General features: G+C 35.6%; 2 protein-coding genes across 11 annotated transcripts; one reads left to right on the forward strand and one right to left on the reverse strand.

Annotated features, from left to right (window-relative positions):
• Positions 1 to 3,309: 3,309 nt before the first annotated feature.
• On the reverse strand, positions 3,310 to 5,612 carry LOC138318628 (ESX-1 secretion-associated protein EspK-like). 7 transcript variants are annotated; one of them, XM_069261163.1, is made up of 5 exons: positions 5,511 to 5,600; positions 5,319 to 5,419; positions 4,272 to 4,470; positions 3,787 to 4,056; positions 3,310 to 3,566 (listed from the first exon to the last, which is right to left on the reverse strand). In XM_069261163.1, exons 2-5 carry the CDS (start codon positions 5,376 to 5,378, stop codon positions 3,370 to 3,372), a joined length of 726 nt encoding a protein of 241 aa, XP_069117264.1. In that variant the 5' UTR covers positions 5,379 to 5,419; positions 5,511 to 5,600; the 3' UTR covers positions 3,310 to 3,369. The 7 variants fall into 7 exon arrangements, with proteins under 7 accessions (XP_069117264.1, XP_069117266.1, XP_069117263.1 ...); XM_069261165.1 differs by having other exon boundaries at positions 5,319 to 5,416; positions 5,511 to 5,556; XM_069261168.1 differs by having other exon boundaries at positions 3,312 to 3,566; positions 4,272 to 4,430; positions 5,319 to 5,416; positions 5,511 to 5,529.
• Positions 5,613 to 5,614: 2 nt separating this feature from the next.
• Positions 5,615 to 24,715, forward strand: LOC138318627 (uncharacterized). Of its 4 annotated transcripts, none has more exons than XM_069261160.1 (19): positions 5,615 to 5,902; positions 7,411 to 7,569; positions 7,845 to 7,884; positions 8,180 to 8,294; positions 8,920 to 9,079; positions 9,300 to 9,374; positions 11,487 to 11,696; positions 12,081 to 12,215; positions 13,039 to 13,176; positions 14,909 to 15,121; positions 15,562 to 15,717; positions 15,879 to 16,031; positions 16,888 to 16,957; positions 17,093 to 17,244; positions 17,860 to 17,966; positions 18,128 to 18,202; positions 18,625 to 18,741; positions 19,972 to 20,347; positions 23,610 to 24,715. In XM_069261160.1, the coding sequence occupies exons 2-19, from the start codon at positions 7,416 to 7,418 to the stop codon at positions 23,642 to 23,644; spliced, it is 2,481 nt and encodes an 826-aa protein (XP_069117261.1). In that variant the 5' UTR covers positions 5,615 to 5,902; positions 7,411 to 7,415; the 3' UTR covers positions 23,645 to 24,715. The 4 variants fall into 4 exon arrangements, with proteins under 4 accessions (XP_069117261.1, XP_069117260.1, XP_069117259.1 ...); XM_069261159.1 differs by having other exon boundaries at positions 5,618 to 5,902; positions 7,848 to 7,884; positions 17,857 to 17,966; positions 23,610 to 24,714; XM_069261158.1 differs by having other exon boundaries at positions 5,622 to 5,902; positions 17,857 to 17,966; positions 23,610 to 24,714.
• Positions 24,716 to 25,034: the final 319 nt, after the last annotated feature.

A 25,034-nucleotide genomic window follows, 5' to 3' on the forward strand; every position in this document is an offset into this window, starting at 1 on the left:
GAGATAACCGTATTTGTAGTAGTAACCCAAATCAAAGTACTGAAAGTTCTGTTTCATAGCCTAAATGTGTAAGTAATTGATTCAACCGAAATTGACTACATTAATTTTCATTACTATTATAATAGTATAGAATTAAATATCCATCAAAATGGAATACATGTAAGAAGACCAAAAGGCCGTTAACAAATTTCCCATTTCTTCAACATTCTTTATACATTTCGTGCACTTACGAAGTCGGATATTGAAATATACAGAAATGAAAAAAAAGCCAAACTAATCCCAATCCAAAAACATTTATCCAATGCTGGTGATTAAGTTAAGGGGTTTTACAACTCTCTCCTTGTCCTATATACATGTAGTGATACCTAGCTGACGCAAATAAAAAATGCATTACCTTCCAGTGCCAAGGTCATCCTTTTTCGCGCACCTCCCAAAACAACTTTCTACGGTGATTCACAAATAACTTTTGTCATATAACGATATCATTTGATTCTTTATCATTTATGAAAATTACATTAGTTCTGATACAAATTAGGTAGAAAAATAACCGGGGATGTGAGAAATGTATTGATTTCAGTTTTTAAAGTATTAAAAATAATTTGATTTTAAAAAATCTATCATCCGTCCATTAATAGTTAGGCGACAAAAAACATTCCTGGCGATGATATTTTCTGCAGTTATAAAGAGTCTTATAAAAAGCTCCAACTATTTTATAAAATATATTATGGACTAACACCAACCTATTTACAAACACTCCTTCCTTCTATAGTTGCTGATAACACCCAACACCTTCTTCGTAATGTAGAAAATTATACACGTCCTGATAATAGACTCGAATACCATTCGTTTATGGAATCAGTTGCCTATAAACACCAGTCATAGCGAGTTATTCTGTAATTTTAAACATGCTATCCGGAAGCAAGACTTACTTGTAGTACCCGATTTTTTGTATTTTGGAGACCGTAATCTAAACATAATACGCAACTAAGAAACCGTTCAAGTTCCTTACGTAGTCATTTATTCAGAGCTAATATTGTAACCGATCAAAAATGTCATTGCGGCTTCCCAGTTGAAGATCCACAGCATTTCTTCTTGAATAGTAATTCATATATTGACCAAAGAATCATTCTATTCCGACAACTTAAGGATGTATTCTTCTGAGGTTCTGTAGCAAGTTGCCAGATGCAAATTTTGTCAAAAAATTACATTTCTATTTTCAGTAGATTTTTTTATACAGGGATTTTAAGAAATGACCCATTTGGCGGACATTTTGAAATTGTGTCTTTTTCCTCTTTGAGTAGAGCCATAGTTTAACCACTTTTTACTGAAATTGTTTTTACTTAAATCATCACTACACCAGCATTTTTAGCTGTTAATCTTTACTAGGTTCGTGGTTATTAAAATATTGAGCATTAATGTGTGAAGTGATACGCTTTTGTCACTTTATTTTTACATTTAATGGTAATTTGAGCACTTTTATTTTTTACTCTAAAATACTGAAAAATAACACATATTCAAATGGGGCAAAAAAGTAAGCACACTGACCCCCCATTTTTCTGCCTAATTTAGAAAGAACAACCCATTCCCTATTGATATGCAAAATATTAACAAAAGTTTAATACCACAACTGTTTCTATAAAGGGTTAAATTTGGCAAAAATGGCTGAAAATGGTGTATTTTGTAGCTCAAAATTAAGGGGTAGGGGTAGCATATGTTGTTATTCTGAGAAAAAATATGAGTCTTATTAATCAAAACTTGTATATTTTTAAAGAAGACTACAGGAAAATAAATTCTTCAAACTTCCATACATATCAAACATCTCATTAGGAAATTATGGCTTTAAACTCTTGTGTATATGGTCAAAACGGCAAAAATCCCAAAAAATCCAATATTTTGTCAACTTGGTATCTTTGAGTGACAATAGCTCAAAAACAAGCACACCGACATATGTTTTTTCTTCCATTTTCTTGTATGGTATGAACTCCTATTTCCAAAAATCTATATGAGAAAAAAAGTTTAATACAAGAAAATTTTGACTTCTCAGAAGAGTTCATCCTTAACTCATATATTCCACTCTCTGTAAATTCATTACTTTTTGGAAATATGAACATAAGTACACAAGAAAACGAATTAATCTTCATGCACACTCAGCAATATATCAAAGATACTCATAGATTTAAGTTCGTCCTCCTATTATTATCATATATCTCCATATCTGTTTTGCTCCCAACATCTTTCGAGTTTTGTATTTACACGTAAATTATATTTGTAAAATCCTCCGATACTGACGACAAAAGAGAAACGAATATTCAGAGGAAGCATAGAGTGAACAGGAGAATACCCAACGTAGGAAATGATGGTATGAATATTGATAAGTTGAAAGTTATGAAAGTGGTTTGAGAACTTCTGTCGTCTTTATCGGAGGGAAGAATAAAAAATAATAATATAGTAGGAGGCGATATTATCACTTTGATGAGCATACTGGTTATAAAATAGCTCTCCCCCTATGTCTCAAATACAACTTGTATATATTATGTATTGCTTATATTGTAAATGCCATCTTGTCTATGTAGTTTCAATGTTTTATTTTCTTGGGAACGGGCTTTATATAAGTTGTACAACTTCTTCCCAACCCCATTGCACTTTTGGCAATAAAATATTTTTAGATGCGAAATATATCTATACGTTTTCAAGCAAAAATGCTTTCCTTTCTCTTCATAATTAATATTAGGGATATTTTTTTGATGTGATGACGTAAAAACAATTTACTGGGCTTCCCTTAAACATCCTAACACAAATCAAAATTGTGACGTGCAGTTGTAACAAAAAACTAAAATAATAGAAAAAAGGCGTCTTTTTGCTTTGATTCAGTCAATTCTTAAGAAAACCAAGATATAGCAAGAACCATAAAAACCTTCACTTGTAATGATTAGTATACGTAAGTCTTGTTTATGATATATTGCTAGCGATAACAATACACGTGATTGGTTTTATACTTCTATATTGTTTTGTTTGTGGTAAATACAATTATCATAAAGTTTACGGAACGGAGACATGTACACAACTGCCACAGTTGGTCACGGTAAAAAAAACCTTGGTCTAATATTCCAACGGTTGAACCATGAATAATTCAAAGTTTTTCTCTCGGTACCTTGAACTTCGATACATCGATGTTTGACTGTATGAGTTAAATTAAGTTGTATGTAAATGCTGTACTTTCGATCTATGGTGTTATAATCGATCTGTGATGTTATCGATCTGTTTATTTTGTGTATTTTCGGAAATATATGGAACAAATTACTCATTGACAAAACTATTTTCATAATTCAGTTTTATTTTTGTGTCTAAACATGAACCGCCTTGCACATCTTAGTCAAAGTAATCATCACCAGAGAACAAATCTAAATGTCTGTAATTAGTGGACTGAACTTCTGGTGAAAGTAGAATCCTCGGCGTCCTGCTCCCATTGCTTGGTCTTGTGTCTTTTTTTGTAGACATCAATGCTTGAGACTTCGGAGTCGCTGCTTCGTTAAACTTTGGAGTAGCTGGAACCATCTGTTCTCCTCCTTCAAAGATATGATTCTCAATGAAATAATGTTACAAAATATGTGTATTGAAAAAAATGAAATAATTTTAAACTCTATAGCCTCTTTGTTCCTTTTAACCGCTCCTATAAATGTCGTTCGCGTATATGTTTGTTCATAATTATGACGATGTAAAAATGAAGACAGATTTACAGCAGTTTCATTGTCAACATTTGATATTGTTTTACAGAAAAAAATGTACCTCGAAGCCATTTCTGTTGAACATTTTGGTAACAGCTAGTTCCGGACGGTGTCCTTTGACGAGTCGGTGCCATACCATGTGTAGGTGTATGTACGAATATTGTCCCCCGTAATGGTGAAGTTCTGGTCCTTGGAAGTGGGGTCAGGGTTGGAGTCGTGGAAGATAGGGGCGTTCTGAATGTAGGTGTTGTGCCTCTACTTTCATTTAAAGGCGTGACCCATGGAGACACGGGAAAGGGATTTTGAGGAGTCCGTGGTACCACGGGTGTCTCTATACAAACAGAATGAGTACAGTGTCATAACATTATGCCAATAATGCCATGCCTCGTTCTTTTTTTACTATTTGTAAGCAATCTTTTTCCAGAATTTCAATATTTAACCAATAATTTTGGCATTTACTTGTTTACAGAAGTGAAAATTATGTAAGGAACGACAACTTTGGATAGATTGATTTTTTAACAAAATTAAAGGCAAAATTTCTTTCACCTGAATCCACAGAAGGAGCGTCAGTTTCAGGCACAACAGCTGAAGGTGATTCCCACCATTCATATTCGTGGTATCTAAGTCTAAGAGAGGGTGTGGTTGGTACATGTTGGGCTGGTGAATGGCTGTTCATTATCAATGTATGTTGTCTCGCAGTAGCCCCTTTCAAAAGGCATATCGAAAAAATATACATGTACGTACACTAAAAATGTGTAAAAAGAATATTTGAGCATGTAAAGTAGTCATTAAAGTTTTGTAGTAAACCAAAATCCTTCTCTAAGCGATCTGACCATGGGCTTTGCTCTGAAACCTTTCTGAAAAGAAACTATTCGCAATTATTGTCAACTCGCTTAAAAAATTGGATAGTCGTTGGAAAAATCGGAACTTTTTTTTCAATATTATAAAGCAGCAATAACATTAAAAGATCGTAATTTTGTACAATGAACATTTTTATCACCAGTTTCTCATCAGTCCAACATCATTGGAAAGCCAAAAGGGCTTGTAGTGATATATGTAGTATATTTACATTAATGGTAAAAGATTAAAAAAAAAAACGTGTGATTGCTTAAAATCCTTAAAAGTATGTCCCATGTTTGGGTATAAAAATAACACGGCTACTATCAGAATTGAACTAAAGAGTCTATTTAGTAGCATTGTCGCATCATTTTGATATTTTGTCAAGACCTACTCAGTACGTGTTATTGACATATTTTTGTTAACTTAGCTCAAGAACTGAGATAGAAATGTATTTGTAAGTTACTTTAAAACACACCAAACGTACGAACATGTTTGCGTTTATAGAAAAGGGTGATTAGTTCTCGATTCAAGTTGCAGTAGGTCAGTGAATGACTGACCAACTCTACTTTCTGTTCAAGTGTAGTTAACATCACAAATGACACATCAAGTGCGAAAGACAGTTCGATAATATTTATACACTATTTTGTTTCATATAATTTTTAGTTTATCTACACTACACTGTTGATTGTGGGATTTTATATACTTCAGACTTAACCATGTGCTTTTTCTTTACTATTGAAACATCATACAAACCACAGATATAATCAGAAGCAATGACGCTAACAACACGGCAGCAAGTATTCCCAGTGGCATCGTGATAAGTGTGAGCTCCTCGACAGACAACTTGGAACCTACTATTTTAAACAAAATAGTGTAGCATACAATTCCTAGAAGAAATGATTGCATTATAGCAAACCAAAACTTTGAGTGTAATAATATTATTACAATTATATATTTCGTTCCTTTGGTTACTTCGTATCTCGGCGCCTTTCCTACTTCGAAGTGTCGTCTGGTAGGCTAAAAATTACCTTTCGGGGTTGACTAATGAAAACGGTTATTACAAAACTTTTTCCTGTGACAACCAATCAAAACTCTCGTTTCATTTCCACAGGAAGTAGAAATCGAGAGGCGATTACAGATCTAGAGCTGATATTTCGTTGATAAGGGTGTATATTCTGCCATATTAGAATGGAATGAAAATGTACATGTAGATCCTGGAAAATACTTTATCAGAACAGCCTTTCAAAGATGTACGCCGGCTTCCCATTTTCCGTCAGTCGAGCTATCGAATTCTGGCCCTGAGTGATCATCAATCTCCTGTAACATCAGTATCACAGGTGCTTGTTTTTTTTAAAGAAATCTGTAATTGGTTAGTATAGAATTGATGTTGGAAATGATGTGCTTCACAATTAACAAGATAGTATAGCATGATATACAATAATAGACCTTCTATATTTATTTGAAAAATAAATAAATAAATAAATAGGCCTAAACAAAAACATATTTACATTTGTATGTCCACAAGTACTCCAATAATGTTAGAGGTGCCTAACTCATTGCCATCGGTATTGTCCATCAGACAGAAGTTTCTCAATACCGACGTCTAATAATATTGGATTAGTCCACAAGCACCTACACTGCATACTCGAACTTAAAGGTTTTACATCCTAGCCTTGTCCTTAGGCTTACATTACATGTATGTGAGGGGTCGTGCCAGGCCTGCATGGCTTTAAGTTTTAAGACATATTTGGCCTAAAGGCCTGTAAAAGGAGCGTGTCAGTGTAGTTTGTAAATAGTGTTAAATATGGTCTCTGTCACTCAGTTGACGGAGTATACTTCTTTGCATCAATCGGTAGAGCCGTAGTTTTTCACACCGGAGACTCGGGTTAGATTCCTAGTCAGGGCACTTGACAAGAATCATATGTGTATTTTCCCTGTTTTTCTACATTATAATTGGCGCCCAACTAAATAACTCACGGAAGGTGGTTATAGAGTCTCGGGGTGAAATTTAGGAAATCTCGAGGTAAACGAGGATTAGTGTAAAAGGAGCAGGTCGTTGTGGTTTGTAAATAGTGTTAAATACGGTCTCTGTCACTCAGCTGAATAGTAATGAATAAAGGATTCAAGTTGTAAACTATTTTTGGCTTAGGCCTATGTTTATATCTTGTGTTCATCAGGCCTTACCAATCTTAATCAACAGCTCACAGAAAGTTTGCATGTTAATTGGACAAGTATATATGCATTCTCTATAACAAATAAAGGTTTTCAAATACAAATAATGTATAAGTCAAAAATCTGAAATTATAATGAATACTTTCTGAATAATAATGAATGAAGAATCATTATGCTACATTTGCCACTTTTTGACTTGTAGACTATTTAAAGGCCCATTACCTTTCCGGAGCAAAATATAAAGGTTTCTTAAAAAACATTAATAACATCAGAAAATGCGTACCGGTGACCTAAAATAAGGTTACGACACCAAACGTATGCAAGATTTCCTGCGAAATAAATGAAAACAGTAGCGAGTCAATTTGCTGTTTTGACGTCTGGCGCAGTGATAGTCAACTACCGCCCGGTATTTAGGACGACGGTGGGAAACATAATACGACCCGCGTTATGAAAATAAACATTTTATTTATTTTAATCAAATCGTTCAGAAGGTGATGATAAATGTAGTATTAACGGTAAGTTAATAATTTTTGCGACTCTACAAAGTTATCGATCTTGTTTTACATTCCCATTTCAAAAATTAAAAGCCGTTTCGGAAAGGTAGTGGGCCTTTAATTATGTTGTCATTAAAAAAAGACATTTGATACTTTTTATTTTTGTTAAAATTCTCAAGGTATAATGGATTCAAAAGCAATATTCTCCCCCAAACCCAAAGAACTGAGGACCTATGGCCGAACAACAATATGTCGAGACAGACCAAGAGGAATTTTTCTTCAAAAGAAACAGATTGAGGCTCCAGCTGTGAATACTTCTGGAAATTTCAGTTTGTCAGGTAGAAAATAGCATTTATTTAATATGGCTAGGTATGTTATATCTCGTTCAAAATAAATTATATATATTATAGTTCTTTATAAAAGGATAAAAATATGAACTCCAGAATTATGTGTAATGCTTTATTATATCAATTTAGACACTTGTTGAAGCATTTCAACCTCAACCTCCAAGGGTTAACCGTTACTCTCACTAAAAGAGCATATTTTAGCATAACCATTGAGATCAAGGATGTCGGCATTTACAACCTTAATACTTTCATTATTTTACTTTTAGAAGAATCTGATGACATTCCGAAGGTCAAAGATAATAACAGGTACATTTTAAAAAGATTACAAAATGATTTAAAATTTTGTTTTAATAGATGCAAATATTTTGATCTGAGAACTGTTTCTATATATACACTTGACTATATCTAAATTACAAAATGTTTGAAAATATTCAAAGACTTCACTAGCTTCTGGACCACAAAAATAATTACTCTGACCATGTACATATATTATTTGAGACAAAATTAACTGTAAGTCTGATAACACTGATATACATGTACTCATGACACTACACTTTTGTTAGCAGAAATTGATAATTTTTTACCTTTTATATCACAACAGGAAATTAACCAATGCCAAACAAAGCAAGAAAAGCAATGGTGTTCTGTTACAAAAGCGAACAAGAAAAGCTGCAAAAGCTCCTGTCACAAAGAAACAGACAAAAGCAACACCAAAAGTGAGAAAAAAATGTTTGAATTATAGGATGCTGTAAGGGGTATTCCAGTAAAATATACCTGGCGTATACTACATCCCTGGGTCATCCCAAAACTCCAGATTTTGTTTTAAGCATACCACCCTCTAAAGTTTAGGTCAACTGAGACAGAGACCTAAGTGGACCTCAGGCACAGGGCCAAAAGGAGTCAAAATGACTAAAATCACATAATTATTCTTCTCAACTGCCATATATGATCACATCGATTTTAACACAAACTGTTAAGAATTCAAGGTCCTTTACAATTTCTTTTTTAAATTTCGGCAGTACATGGGCCTCAGATTTTCCCTGGAGTCAATATGTGTGTGAGAGGGTGTGTGTGTGTGTGTGGGGGGGGGGGGGGGACAAGTAAACTTTTTAGGAAAATAAACCATGCCATCAATTTGCTTGTAACTGGAGAGAATTCATTCAATGAAAAAATCCAATATCAGAAAGTTTTCTCTTGGGAGATGTATGAAATAAAAAGTTACCATTCTACCTTTTATCTCATAACATCAAATTATTCTGTCTATTCAATCCAATTTTGTTGACAATGATTTATGAGATTCCCTTTTGTGAATAATTCATTGAGGAATAAATTGCTGCTCAGGAAAACATAAAAGACAAGATGGTAGAAAAGAAACAGATGAAGCCAACTCCAAAGCATGGCCTTGACCAGTCCAATCAGTTATGGGTTAAAACTAAGATTAGAGGTAGTGACATCGAGGAGGACAGCATTGAGTTGCCGAGGCGTGACCAAGACATCACATGTGAGTTAATGATACCCATTTGTCAGCTTTTCTGGAAGTAAAAAGAAATTGAATAATGAAAAATTCTACCATTGTCTTCCACTTCTGTAATATGTTAGATGTAAGGTTTGAAGACATATATAATGTGATTATTGACTAAAATGTTTTTGAATACAAATTTAAAAACAAAATTGAATTTATCAGCAATATAGGCATAAAGCTAATCTTGATTTACCCACAGGGCAAGAGAAAATATCTCTACTGATGCCAAAAATGACTTTTGGGAATCAGCAACATACTGATAGAAAAATGACAGGTATACTATCGTGTTTTAATGTAATTTTAATACGGACGAGACATGTTCATAATGAAGTTTATGCTTAATTGAATTTTTTGTTTTACAGGATACAAATTAATGTTAATTTTCTTTCAACCAATTAAAAGCATTTTAAAATGATTGTGACTCTTTGCAGAGAGGTAAAGAGTCTACTTTACCTTTAAGCCTAAAGACATGGCATTTTATATAACCTTGACAACTATTCTGGCACCAGATGGAATGTTGAATGTGAACATAACCCTATGCTGTAAAACAGTGTTACATAAAGAAGTGCCTTATAATCATGACATTGTCTGAAGTAGTACATCCCATGCCAGAAAATATTATTGAAAATGTCTACCAAGTTAAAATTCTGTGATTTATTAGCCCACCATCATTAGATGGTGGGCTATTCAAATCGCTTTTTGTCCGTGGTCCGTGGTCCGTCCTTCCGTCCGTCCGTCCTTCCGTCAGTCCGTCCTTCCGTCCGTCCGTCCTTCCGTCCTTCCGTCCGTTAACATTTCTTGTTACCGCTATTTCTCGGAAAGGGCTGAAGGGATCTTTCTCAAATTTCATATGTAGGTTCCCCTAGGGCCCTAGTTGTGCATATTGCATTTTAGGACCGATCGGTTAACAAGATGGCCGCCAGGCCGCCATCTTGGATTTTGGTAGTTAAAGTTTGTTACCGCTATTTCTCAGAAAGTACTGAAGGGATCTCTCTCAAATTTCACATGTAGGTTCCCCTAGGGCCCTAGTAGTGCATATTGCATTTTGGGACGGATCGGTTAACAAGATGGCCGCCAGGCCGCCATCTTGGATTTTGGTAGTTAAAGTTTGTTACCGCTATTTCTCAGAAAGTACTGAAGGGATCTCTCTCAAATTTCACATGTAGGTTGCCCTAGGACCCTAGTTGTGCATATTGCATTTTGGGACGGATCGGTTAACAAGATGGCCGCCAGGCCGCCATCTTGGATTTTGGTAGTTAAAGTTTGTTACCGCTATTTCTCAGAAAGTACTGAAGGGATCTCTCTCAAATTTCACATGTAGGTTGCCCTAGGGCCCTAGGTGTGCATATTGCATTTTGGGACGGATCGGTTAACAAGATGGCCGCCAGGCCGCCATCTTGGATTTTGGTAGTTAAAGTGTGTTACCGCTATTTCTCAGAAAGTACTGAAGGGATCTCTCTCAAATTTCACATGTAGGTTGCCCTAGGGCCCTTGTTGTGCATATTTTATTTTGGGACCAATCGGTCAACAAGATGGCCACCAGGCCGCCATCTTTGATTTTGATAGTTAAAAGTTGTTACTGCTATTTCTCAGAAAGTACTGAAGGGATCTCTCTCAAAAAATTTCACATGTAGGTTTCCCTAGGGCCCTAGTTGTGCATATTGCATTTTGGGACCGAACGATCAACAAGATGGCCGCCAGGCAGCCATCTTGGATTTTGATATTTAAAGTTTGTTACCGCTATTTCTCAGAAAGTACTGAAGTGATCTCTCTCAAATTTCACATGTAGATTCCCCTAGGGCCCTAGTTGTGCATATTGCATTTTGGGACGGATCGGTCAACAAGATGGCCACCAGGCCGCCATCTTGGATTTTGATAGTGTAAGTTTGTTACCGCTATTTCTCAGAAAATACTGAAGGGATATGTTTCAAATTTCATGTGCTGGTTCCCTTTGGTCCCTAGTTATGCATGATACATTTTGGGACCGATCGGTCAACAAGATGGCCGACAGGCCACCATTTTGAATTTTGATAATTGAAGTTTGTTAACGCTATTTCTCAGAAAGTACTAAAGTGATCTGTCTCAAATTTTATATGTAGGTTTTCCTAGGATCTGCATATTGCATTTTGGGACCGTTCGGTCAACAAGATGGCCAACAGGTTTTTGACAATTGAAGTTTGTTAGTGTTATATATCTCAGAAAGTACTGAAAAGATCTTTCTCAAATGTCATATATAGTAATATGTAGTAAAAATTTGAAAGCAGAGAAAAGATCCCTCTTTCTATTGTCAGACGTAGATCATTCTTTGGTGGGCGCCAAGATCCCTCTGGGATCTCTTGTCTTACACATGATAGCAACTCAACAATGATCCTAAATTGTTCTTTAGGAATGGAATCTGTGAACAGGAAGGTGTCTGGTTACCCTGTATTGAACCTTAGTGCCGAGGAAGTAATAGAGGATGAGGAAAGTAGTAGTGTAGAGGATGAGGCTGATCACATCAGAGCAGTGCCCAGAGTGTCTGCGCCAAAAGTGATAAACCCCAGGCTGTCACTGGATTCACCACCACACGGTAAACCACACAAAGAGGATGATAAGGGTAAGTTACTTTTTAATAAATATGGAAGGTACAATATATCATTCTTCATTGTAGATGGATATTAAATTATTTATTTCAGTCTCAGAATTAGAAAGGTTCAAATTTGTATTAAAGATCGATTGGATAAGTTAAATCTGAAACAATGGAATTGGTAAAAATGAAGCCTGCAGATGTCTATTTCATGACATGCACTCTAAATCTCATTAATACTGATTTCCAACAGACACATTTGTTATATCATAGGTAATTCTAAAATTTGATGTTGATAGAGAAATTTTGCTTCGAAAGTTTTAAATTTTGTGAAGATGAAATGTTAAATATTATTCAAACATGATGTTTAATTCCTATAAGAACTACTTTCATGTTTCATGTTGCTTGATTCAGAAAACAACACGTCACACTCAAAGTTATCCCAAAATCATACATCAAGTGAGGAATATACTTACACTTATGAATGGATAACAGACTCTGGTAATTCACTTCCAGTCAGCCGACAGACCAGCAAATCAACACAACCAGGTCATGTGGTATTTTAGTGAAATCTTTGAGTAAGATTTTTATGCTCCTTCATGATATGGAGGATGGTAGCTTATAGTAGTACACATCCTGTACCATCACGTCCCTTCACAATATGGAGTTAGGGGCATTTATGTTTTGCAGACATTTCTTTGTTTTAACTTAACATATTGGATTTGTCTTCCCATTTATTAAATCATCAGTTGTTAGGTAAAGCATGTAAACCAATTTCAACTATTTTTTTTTTAGAAAAAGATATGAAAATTTAGTGACAAAGCCAGCACTCTCTATGCTCTTTAGACCAAAGCACTTTCAAAAGAACATTTTATCCTGTAGTTGATAATATATCTAGTCACATTCTATAACACAGTCACTTTTGTTAAGTTCATATTCATAAAGTTATTTTTCTTGTCTACACATTTAAAATGTTACCTCAGAAGGTTTTATCTATTTGGCATTCGATCTATTTCGACTTAACAAGTATTGGAGATGTCGGTCATGTGATGCAACTTGAGAGGCTTCGATCTATTCCGATCTGTACGGGTAACGCCAATGTCGGTCACATGATATGACTAAGGTTTTTGATATTAGCCAAAAGTTTTACATATGTTGTTGATCTGGCAATTATTCAAAATGCATGATATTTCATCCATCATTTCCCTTATCTTATGGTGCTCTATATGGATTTGAACCATCATAAATATGAATCCATATTCACTCATTGAAAGTCTTAGAACTGTTTGTTAGAATAAAAATTGCATGAAATATAACTTTATATTACTATACAAAATGGAAAAATAACTGAATGTTTTCATACATTATATAGGTACCGACAAGGTGACGTCTTCGACAGCACAAAACTGCAGTGATATCTACACTTATGACTGGGTGACAGATTCTGGCCAAGTCCATCAAGCCAGTAGCCAATACAGCACCTGTCCATCCACTCAAATCCAACAAAAAGGTGACTTACCCAAGATTATTATAGATTAATACAGAATTATTTGTGTCAACATGATGGTTTTTGGTTGGGGAGGAAGTTGTCAATGAATTAAAATATAATGAGTGTTAGCATATATTAAAATCACCATTTTGCTGGTATTTAAATCATATTTTGATATTTGGACTATAAGTATCTCTACAAAACTGCCTTCCTTGGCTCCAACATACTCTGAAGTATGTTTTGGTTCGGTTTGATTTTCTTTTACACCTTATTAACAGCCAGGGTTAAGTACCACGTTAAAGGCATTTAAGTAAAGAAAGCTTATATTATGCATCAATTGAAACAAAAATATAAAAGATTGAATTTTTAGCTCACCTGGCCCGAAGGCGCGGCGTCCGTCGTCCGTCTGTCCGTCGTCCGTCCTTTAACATTTCATTTAAATCACTACTAGTCCTAGAGTTCTGCATGGATTCTAATCAAATTTGGCCAGAAACATCCTTGGGGGAAGGGGAACAGAGTTTGTATAGATTTTGGCTCTGATCCTCCGGGGGCAGGAGGGGCGGGGCCCAATAGGGGAAATAGAGGTTAATTCTATAAATTGCTACTTGTCCTAGAGTTCTTCATGGATTGAAACCAAATTTGGCCAGATAATCCTTTGGGGAAGGGGAACAGAGTTTGTATAGATTTTGGCTCTGATCCTCCGGGGGCAGGAGGGGCGGGACCCAATCGGGGAAACAGAGGTAAATCCTATAAATCTCTACTAGTCCTAGTGTTCTGTATGGGTTGAAACCATATTTGGCCACAAACATCCTTTGGGGAAGGGGAACAGAGTTTGTATAGATTTTGGCTCTGACCCCCAGGGGGCAGGAGGGGCGGGGCCAAATACGGGAAATAGAGGTAAATCCTATAAATCGCTACTTGTCCTAGAGTTCTGCATGGATTGTAACCTTTGGCCAAAAACATCCTTGGGGGAAGGGGAACAGAACTTGTATAAATTTTGGCTCTGACACACCGGGGGGCAGGAGGGGTAGGGCTCAATAGGGGACTTAGAGGTATATCATATAAATCTCTACTTGTCCTAGAGTTCTGCATGGATTGTAACCTTTGGCCAAAAACCTCCTTTGGAGAAGGGGAACAGAGTTTATATAAACTTTGGCTCTGACCCCCCAGGGGCAGGAGGGGCGGGGCCAAATAGGGGAAATAGAGGTAAATCCTTTGAATGGCTACTAGTCCTAGAGTTCTGCATGGATTCTAATCAAATTTGGCCAGAAACATCCTTTGGGGAAGGGGAACAGAGTTTGTATAAATTTTGGCTCTGACCCCCCCAGGGGCAGGAGGGACGGGGCCCAATAGGGGAAATAGAGGTTAATCCTATAAATTGCTACAAGTCCTAGAGTTCTTCATGGATTGAAACCAGATTTGACCAGGAACATCCTTGGGGGAAGGGAACAGAGCTTGCATTAATTTTGGCTCTGATCCCACCCGGGGACAGGAGGGGCGTGGCCCAATAGGGGAAATAGAGGTTAATCCTTTGAATGGCTACTAGTCATAGATTTCTGCATGAATTGAAACCTAATTTGGCCAAAAACATCCTTAGGCGAAGGGGAACAGAGTTTGTATAAATTTTGGCTCTGACACCCCGGGGGCAGGAGGGGTGGTGTGCATGCCCAAAAGGGGAAGGTAAATATTCAATTTTCCTTCAGGAAAGAACAATAAACCTATATTCAGAACATTACTTGACATTACAAACCAGGTGAGCGATACAGGCCCTCTGAGCCTCTTGTTTTAGATACCTTTGGCAATAATGAGAATTCAGAAAAGAGCTGTGTTTGGAGGGAGTCAAATAAGGAGAGAAGGTCTTATGGTTACTTTAATTCAACAAAGAAGCCTGGAGCTCTCAATGTTCTACAGGCTAAATTTCCAGAGGATCTCTCAGTTATCACCAACAGTCCATCACACTGTAAAGGTAACGACAAGAAAACACAGGTTTTGGAGTTTAAAATCTTATTTATGATAAGCACAATGTTAAAATTATATACACCATTTTCACTATAAATATATTAAATTGATAGTCTATTTAAGATTATTGCTCGCTCATTCCATTTCTCATCAAGTAGTTCTAATTGAATGAAAAACGTTGAAAACAATTTTATAAGTTGCTGTTACAATGAGGAATCTAATTTTATCTTGAATTTAACTTTCTTAAAAAATACATGTTATCAAGTATAGGTGACCTCATATCTTTTCACTTCTAAATAGAAAATAGAACCCCCAAGCTTAAAGGGGAGCATCTATTTGTGATTCAGTGGTGTAAGGTACATTTGGATTGAACAGAAGAAGATAGTTTTAAAAATCAAACTGAATGTTTTGTAAATCTAAAGCATTTCTTTTCTCTTATTCAAACAGAGAATATTATTCTTTATGACAAATCGTCATTGAGCACAGGAGAAACAAAAAAGGGACTTCAACAAATGAATTCTACTCGTAAAAAGGATGGTCTGGAAATTAACATGATCAAGCTACCCGATATGTCTGCTATCGAAAGAATCAGTCCTTTGAAAGGTAAATTGAAAGAATTCATGGCTGTCATTAAAAATTGTAAGAAAAGAAAAAAATATTTCTAGATATTGTCTTTTGAGGATTAAAAAAAAAACTATGAAAGAAGAATTTGAAAATGACAAATTTTTACTGCAGTATTTTGAGAAGAAATTTTGGTTTTTCAGAGCAAGATATTGATATGAATATCTCCAAGACCTTAACAAAAGATGACAAAGTGCCTTATTACTTGAGCTCAACAAGGAAAAATGGTGGACTGGAGTTTGATAAAGACAAGTTTGAAGTTGATGTCTCTGAAATCAAAGAATTTAGTAATGAAGGTATGTGCCAGTTACATTGACTTGATCTAACATTAAATATTCGAATGTCTATAGTATTGCAATAGTTTACAAAAAGCTGTGATTTCTGTTAAGATCTTTATTACTTTTTTAATGACTTTGTAATTTCACTAAAGTGCAACCAGAGGGAGGTGAGAAACATTCCTGATATCAAGTTGGAATGGATTCTAGAACGAATATACGTACCCGGCCTACTATACCTTTCGGCCGGGTACGAATTGGTCTCTATGTGTCGTAGTGGAGCACTGCCTCCGAAAATCACTCGGGCATAGTTTTCTACACTTTTTTGTAGGTTTCCAATTATTTTATACGTATACATCCGTTTACATAATATTTTTGTCCAAAACAAACACAACCACCATTCTTAATATCTACCGTACCGCTCACAAGACGTCAAATTCACAATTTGTGGACTTGCCGTATAAATTCCCTTCAGAAAGACCTTTACCGGTATATGTATTACATAAAAAAATAATGCCTCGATGAGAATTTGATATTTTATGTGGTTCAGTTTTATTGCCTAGTAAGTAGGCGATATCAAACAATACGATAAAAATGCAAACAAACGTTTTATAATGGTTTGCATAATCATTTCTTTGCTCCATTAGCAGTAATAGCCACCAATTGTAGCTCTAAAGACGACACCATTTTCTGTCTAATAGTCTTTTGAGCTACAATATTGCAGCTAGAATGGATTCATGTCATTAAACTTCTCTTTCACTTACATTTAATCTTTTTCTTTATCTGTATTTAAATGAGGCAATTTCAATTTCAAAAGATAACTTAAAATGCAGAAATGTGAATTGGGACTAAATTGTATATTTTCTGTGGCCTGTAGATAGACCAGAACAAATACAGCTGTTACAAGAAGTAACTCCGAAGGCAAGGCAAAAGGAAACCAAACGTGTGTAAGTTTAGAGTCTTACATAAACTTATTGGATTAAGTGTATGAACTTTGTATAGGCATTAAGAAATGGTATTAAATCAGTTATTATCTCTTGGCTAGCTAATTATTGTCGGGATGGTCTTTCTTTTTCTTTTAGCAAAACTCCTGTAAAATGTGACGGTGTTGTTCCTAAAAAGAAGAGGAAACTGTTACCTCAGAGTTCTACAGTTTTGTTTGTGACAGGTTGTACTGGGGAACTGTCCTGTCACACACCATCACTGTCAGCTATCACAGGAACACAAAATACAGGTATCTCAATTATCAATTACGACTCAAAGTATGTTTGGTCGTAAGCAAAACACTAATTTTGAGCGCAATATCTACTCACTGCACACATCAGACTTGAGTTATTATACAGATAAAATTTTAATTTGTAAAGTTTGTTTTAATCCTATTAACAGCTAATTGTCATTTGATAAAAGGTCAATAATTGTCAGGTGATTCTTACAATGGTTAAAAGTCAGATTTAGAAGAGAAAGTAGAGAGTTTGTGTTGGAATTTGTTATTGAACCCAGAGTTGGAGAATTAATGGTAGAATGCTACATATATATAGTTTTTTTGTTCAGAATTAGATAGTAATGATATTATGGAACCCAGAGTTAGAAGAATTAATTGAAAGAGAAATGGTTTTAAAATGGCAATGCTACATTTAAAAAATACATTTTACAGAGCAATAGCTTAAAATTTGAATATTGTTCATATGATTTATCCAGGAAAATTAGTAATTGGTAGAAAGCTGCATAACATTCTTATTGAAAGTAGAAGTGTCTCTTTACTCCTCGAGTCCTAGTACTTATATTATCACAATATTATAATGATATTGAAATTTTAATGGCTTACTTATGCTTCTTTTCTTTCTAGTAGAAAATGGTCTTGAGGACAAGGGTGCAACAGAGGGTCACTCAGTCAAGAGAACAAGGAGTAGGGAAAAGCATTTATGTAGAAGTGGGCCCAATTCATGGTGGAAGGAGGTTTGTGTGGCAGTTAGTCGGACATTAACCAGTAATACCTGGTAAATTCTATATGAAATACTTATCAGTGTGTATAGAAAATGATTAAAAATTAATATATTGATGATTCCTTATGTACTTGATAACTAAGTGAAATCGAAGTCTTAATTAATTTATTCCAGGATGCTAAAACTTCAGGAAAGATTTTGACCAGCACTCCTGTTTCCTCTACTCAGAAACAGACTCAAAGACCAGATGTAAGTCATGATATCTTTAAAACATGAAAAATTTAATATTTCTCCTTGGAAATTAAAAAAGAGTAATACTGCAACAAAATAAAGGATATTTTACTAAAATTAATAACTGTAGAAGTAGGGGAAATTAAGAAATTTGCATACTAGTGTTTTCAAAATTGGCATGACTAATAAAAACAATGTATGCAGTTATAAGGAAAATGCAGTATTTTTATTTTCTGGCTATTGAGAAAAGCAGATACATAATGTATTTTCAAATACATGCAGTAGTAATTGTCAGTAAGAAAATACTTTTTTCCTGAATTGTTTATCCAGACATATTATGAAATAATTGGTGTGTATCATGAATTTTCTGTTTCAAAACATATGATTTAATTTGCAGGCCTGTCTATGTCCTAATCTGTCATGATTTGCTGTATTAACAGATAAACTTGACATGTGTTCCCCGTCCATGTTTTGAGGACGAGTTAGAGATCCATGAATCCATCGAAGTAAATTCTAACGAGATAGTGCCAGCAGATTTAGGGGAGGATAGTATTGAGGTAAATGATGTAATATAAAGGCGATTATTAATAGATTTCAAATTACAGTGGAACCTCCCAAAACCGAACCTTCTCAAAACCAATCACCTCTAGAAACCGAACATGGATGTCATGTACAGAATTAATTCCTCTTTATTAATAGTATATAAAACTTCCCAAAACCGATCCCTCCCAATTCCGAATACAGGACCAATTTTGAGATCGGAATAGTCAAATGTAACTAAAATACACTTCTGAAAACCGGCCTTACCTGAGCGACACCGATAGATTGCATTGAGGTCTGATCAACCGACCATGAAATACACATGTACCTGTACCATAGTTGTTGCATGCCATGTCCTTGGGCATGTATACAGATGTGAAGGCTATAGGTACACGGTAATTATACCCGAGATGGTGGTGTAATTATTTAATCATGCCTATTGTTTAGATATCTAATGAAGGTCTACCATGTGCACCCGGTTTGTTTACTGTAGGAAAACAAGCAGAGCTAGTAATAAAGAGAAAGTTTCGTATTCAAATCACACGTTTTTTTTTATTTACATATGTAGTTGTCAGATAACGTAAATTATCTGTATGAAGAAGCCGAAGCCATGTATTGTTTTAGAAAATGACTATGTCATATAATGACCGGCATCGACTGATCATCGTGTAATTAGACCATATAATTTGATTCTTGACGTAACCGGAAGCGATCGGTCATATGTAGGTTGCAGACGGTCGCGAGAACATCCCCAAGAACATTCACGCAACTAACTAAACTACGTTTATAAGCGGTAACAAAGTCAAGTTTGCTGTAATCCATTCCTTTTAAACGTATGATTCTCTCTTTTCTGATAACATTCACATTAACAATCAATATCGATCGGTTTAAACGAACACTAGGCATACCTGCGGTGCGCTAATGTAAAAAACGAATTCCGATCGATTAAATCCGGATCGTAATGATCAGTATTCGGTTCACTTCTCCAAACTGAACCCTCTCTAAGCTGGTCGAAATTATATGCATCGACCATGATCGGTTTCGGGAGGTTCCACTGTATTTTACTTTTATTTCTGTTTCAAATTCCTAATGCACTGGTTTAGGGTTTTTTCAGACTGCTAGCTAGTGCATACAAACCATATATTAACAATTTAACATGCTAGTCTAGTTCTTTTATCAATTTACTTTCAAATCAATTTTATACTATGCAGTTTATGATTATAGTGTATGTTTGTTTTTGTGTTAAGGAATGGACTTCTGTACCAGAGAAACAAAGAAGGTTTGAGAAAAAGGATAACCAGAGAAAGGCAGATGGATACAAAAAATTGCAGGTGTCCTTTTCATCAATATGTAATGTAAAATCCTCATTGCTGACTGCTCCAAAATGTTCAAACAGCAGTTTCTCTAGGAAATTATCGGTTAAACCCATCACAAAGCCAGATTCATCATCTAAAATTATGGAAAGTTGTCTCACCGATCCCATCGCAAAGACAGTTTCATCGGCCAAAATTACAGAATGTTGTCTGACAGATCCCAGTTTTGTCTTTCCTCCCACGAATAAAAGTGCACTGTACATGGAAGTCTCACAGAAAATGTTCAAGGACAAGGCTGAGTTGTCAGAAGGTGTGTATATGGTTATATGTGGCCAAAGTACATGACACTATATTCTACTATGCAAACTCAGCTGTAATGAAGGTTATTATTATTTTTGATTTAAAGTGCCATCAATGGGTAAAAATTTAACCTGGTTTTTTCCTCAACAAATTTTGAAAAAAACATAAATTTTAATGAACATTAAAATAGCATTTATGCACTGTGAAATTTCATGTTTTAATGCTATATCCTGTTTTACTTGAAACCATACCTGTAGATGTCACGTTACAATTACTAACAACACTTGAAATGTGAAATGATATGATACCTTGTAGACCGCTACTTGGCTTCACGACTAGACTGTTTGTACACAATGCACTGCACTGTATAAATGATATGAGGATTTTTAGGTCATCTGACCTGAAGGGTCAGGATGACCTATTGTCATCATGCACCATCCGTCGTCGTGCGCAGTGCGCCATGTGCCGTGCGTAAACTTTTCATTAAAACGACTTCTTCTCAATAACCGAAAAGCTCAGGGTACTGATATTTGGCCTGTAGCATGCTGGGATGAAGGGCTACCAAGTTTGTTCAAATGAATGACGTTGACCTTCATTCAATGTCACAGAGGTCAAAAAGGTTAAAATCTTTTAACACTTCTTCTCAAGACCCAGTAGGCCCAGGGTACTGAAATTGGGCCTGTAGCATGCTGGGATGAAGGGCTTCCAAGTTTGTTCAAATGAATGACCTTGATATTGATTCAAGGTCACTGGGGTCAAATAGGCTAAAATCCTTCAAACAACTTCTTGTCAATAACTAAGACGCCTAGAGACCTGGTTTTGGGCCTGTGACATGCTTGGATGAAGGGCTATCAAGTTGGTTCAAAAGAATGACCTTGATCTTCACGGGAGTCAAATAGGCAAAAATCTTTAAACAACTTCTTCTCAAGAATCGGAAGGCCCAGGGTACTGATATTGGGCATGTAGCATGCTGGGATGAAGGGCTACCAAGTTTGTTCAAATGAATGACTTTGACCTTCATTCAAGGTCACAGGGGTCAAATAGGCTAAAATCTTTAAAAGACTTCTTCTCAAGAACCAAAATGCCCAGGATACTCATATCGGGCCTGCAGCATAATGTGATAAAGGGCTATCAAGTCTCTTCAAATGAATGACGTTGACCTTCATTCATGGTCACAGGGGTTGAATAGGCTAAAATCCTTTACACAACTTCTTCTGAATAAATTAGAGGTCTAAAGACCTGATATTGGGCCTGTGAAATGCTTGGATAAAGGGCTATCAAGTTTGTTTAAATGAATGACGTTGACCTTCATTCAATGTCACAGAGGTCAAAAAAGGTTAAAATCTTTTAACGACTTCTTCTCAAGACCCAGTAGGCCCAGGGTACTGATATTGGGCCTGTAGCATGCTGGGATGAAGGGCTACCAAGTTTGTTCAAATGAATGACCTTGACCTTCATTCATGGTTAAAGGGGGTAAATAGGCTAAAATCCTTTACACAACTTCTTCTGAATAAATTAGAGGACTAGAGACCTGATATTGGGCCTGTGACATGCTTGGATGAAGGGCTATCAAGTTTGTTTAAATGAATGACTTCGATCTTCATTCAAGGTCATAGGGGTCAATTAGGATAAATCTTTAAATGACTTCTTCTCAAGAACCATAAGGCCCAGGGTACTGATATTGAGCCTGTAGCATGCAGGGATGAAGGGCTACCAAGTTTTTTTTTCAAATGAATGACTTTGACCTTCAGTCAAGGTCACAGGTGTCAAATAGGCTAAAATCTTTAAAAGACTTCTTCTCAAGAACTAAAAGGCCCAGGATACTCATATTGGGCCTGCAGCATAATGTGATAAAGGGCTACCAAGTTTCTTCAAATGAAGGACGTTGACCTTCATTCATGGTCACAGGGGTCAAATAGGCTAAAATCCTTTACACAACTTCTTGTGAATAATTTGGAAGTCTAGAGACCTAATTTTGGGCCTGTGACATCTTGGATGAAGGGCTATCAAGTTTGTTTAAATGAATGACTTTGATCTTCATTCAAGGTCATGGGGTCAAATAGGCTAAAAAAATTAAATGACTTCTTCTCAAGAACCAGAAGGCCCAGGGTACTGATATTGGGCATGTAGCATGCTGGGGTGAAGGGCTACCAAGTTTGTTCAGATGAATGACCTTGATCTTCATTCAAGGTCACAGGGGTCAAATAGGCTAAAATCTTTAAAAGACTTCTTCTCAAGAACCAAAAGGCCCAGGATGCTCATATTTGGCCTGCAGCATAATGTGATGAAGGGCTACCAAGTTTGTTCAAATGAAGGACTTCATTCAAGGTCACAGGGGTCAAATAGGCTAAAATCCTTTAAACAACTTCTTGTGAATAACTAAGAGGCCTAGAGACCTGATATTGGACCCTTGACATGCTTGGATGTAGGGCTATCAAGTTTGTTCAAATGAATGACCTTGATATTCATTCAAGGTCACAGGGGTTAAGTAGGCTAAAATCTTTAAACGACTATGTTGTATTGTACTAATAGTCAGATGACGGTTTACGCCCATGGGCTTCTTGTTGAGTAATGCCAAAATTCATTTGGAGCTCTTATTTGTACATGTAAACTTAAAGCCTATGCATTGAAAGTATTGTAATTCTTTTATATTGATAACTTTTCCTAGACAAAAACATACTAAAAGTGAGAAAATTAAGGCTCATATAACTTAAATATCTTTCAAATTTGATTTTTTGACATTTTAGCCCATCATCATCAGATGGTGGGCTATTCAAATGGCCTTTCATCCATTCAATTATCATCTGTCCATCCATCCTTCAGTCAGTCCTTCCTTAATCCGTCCTTCCATCCATCCTTTCATCCATTAACTATTCTTGTTACCGCTATTTCTCAGAAAGTGCTGAAGGGATCTTTCTCAAATTTCCTATTTGACTGACCAGTCAGCAAGATGGCCAACAGTCAGCCATCTTGGATTTTGATAGTTTAACTTTGTTACTGCTTTTTCTCAGAAAGTACTGAAGGGATCTGTTTCATATTTAGGTTCCCCTTGATCGATAGGTTTGAATATTACATTTTGGGACCGATCAGTCAAGAAGATGTCTGACAGGCCGCCATCTTGGATTTTGATATATATCCCTGTTTCAATTGTCAGACATAGATCAATCTATGGTGGGCACCACAATCCCACTGAGATCTCTTGTTTATGCACTGGAAAAGCTTAGAATAATTGCTTCAAATAAATATTCACTTTTGCTATTCTTTTCTTTCAGACATCCTGTTTACACACCGTTTCAAAAGAAGGTGACAGTGTTTTATTTCGGCAGCATACTGTGCTTTGGAAATTCTATGATTAGCTCTTAAGACAGGAACTTAAAATTGGTATTTTTGGTAATTATTATCAATCAAACATTTCATTTCGTGGAAAAGTCTGATATAAAAAAATGTGATTTTTTTACAGACATTTGTGGGTATTAGCATTGGGTAGAAATGCAAGATAGAATCAAGAATTGGACATTTTTTGGCTATGTATGATAATAATGTATAGTTTGTGTTTTCTTTGCTTATACATTTTGTCTTTCGGTTACCAAGTGATATTGGTTTTGTTTCAACTTTATAAGAGGATGTGATCATCTCTAGTTATTTCTAAATATTATTGATTTATGTCAGAGATCTGGATCTTCTTACTTTTACCAGGAACGACTTTAAATTTTTAAATGTACATAACTGTAAAACGAGTTTGATATTTTGTAGTCCTGAAAGTCATCAACTTACTGTTAATTCAGACAAATTAAATGTTAATGCAAGTCGTCTTATGTTTTCCAGCATCACTCTTATTATCACATTGTATAGTTGACTATTTTGTACCACAGGGCAAAACAACAAAACGTTTACTTAGGGATCTTGCAATCCTTTGGTGTTGTAATATCTTTTTTAGGCCACACATGCAAGTGTTCTAACATTATAATCGTTATTGATAAACTTTTAATTTTTGTTTCGGAAAATTTACATGTAGTGGGCCTTCAATGTCAAATTCAGAATAAAAAATGTTCACATTTACATGTTTAAGAATTTCTGTAAACAATGTGATGTTGTATATTTGTTGAAATCCATATTTTGACTATTGTCAACATTTATTTGTATAATTAGAATAAAAGCAAGTCTTTATAATATTTTCTTGATGATTAAATGGAGAAGAAATTCTTGAAACTAACTTTGTTGTCAGTGTTTTTAGGTCATCAAACTTCAAGGATCAGGAGGACCTTTAGTCATTGTGTCGTTGCTGTGTGCCATCTTCTGTATGTCATTTTCATTGAAATTATATCTTCTCATTCATCATCGTCCATGGACCTGAAATTGGTTCTATAGCATGCATAGACAAAAAAGTAATGAAGTGTTCTAAAGATACTTTGACCTCAATTCAAAGTCTGAGTGGTAAATATGCAAAAAAAAAAAAAGGAATTTCTCATTTAGCAAGTGTCCAGAGTCTTGATTATAGTCATTAACTTGTGTAAATGAATGACCTTTAGAGATTTAGGGATCAGGCTGCCTAGAATATACAAGTGTCTGAAGCCAAATGATTCACGAGACCAAGGCTGATAGAGATGACTTAACTGTAGTAACTGACTAGACATTGTATATTGAAGCATCCCATTCAAGCTGATTGAAATAGTGTTGCAGCACTACCATGTCCCTGA

This window comes from Argopecten irradians, chromosome 3, assembly GCF_041381155.1.
Source record: "Argopecten irradians isolate NY chromosome 3, Ai_NY, whole genome shotgun sequence".
Lineage (NCBI taxonomy): Eukaryota > Metazoa > Mollusca > Bivalvia > Pectinida > Pectinidae > Argopecten > Argopecten irradians.

Excerpts from the sequence above, each read along its gene's own strand:
- LOC138318628 (XM_069261162.1), bottom strand. The coding sequence starts at position 5,471 with ATGCAATCATTTCTTCTAGGAATTGTATGCTACACTATTTTGTTTAAA. Across the intron at positions 4,057-4,271 it reads CGCTCCTTCTGTGGATTCAG|AGACACCCGTGGTACCACGG; the intron begins GTGAAAGAAATT and ends CTGTTTGTATAG. Across the intron at positions 3,567-3,786 it reads TCAACAGAAATGGCTTCGAG|GAGGAGAACAGATGGTTCCA; the intron begins GTACATTTTTTT and ends ATATCTTTGAAG.
- LOC138318627 (XM_069261158.1), top strand. The coding sequence starts at position 7,416 with ATGGATTCAAAAGCAATATTCTCCCCCAAACCCAAAGAACTGAGGACC. Across the intron at positions 12,216-13,038 it reads CAGCAAATCAACACAACCAG|GTACCGACAAGGTGACGTCT; the intron begins GTCATGTGGTAT and ends TACATTATATAG. Across the intron at positions 16,032-16,887 it reads CAAAGAATTTAGTAATGAAG|ATAGACCAGAACAAATACAG; the intron begins GTATGTGCCAGT and ends TGTGGCCTGTAG.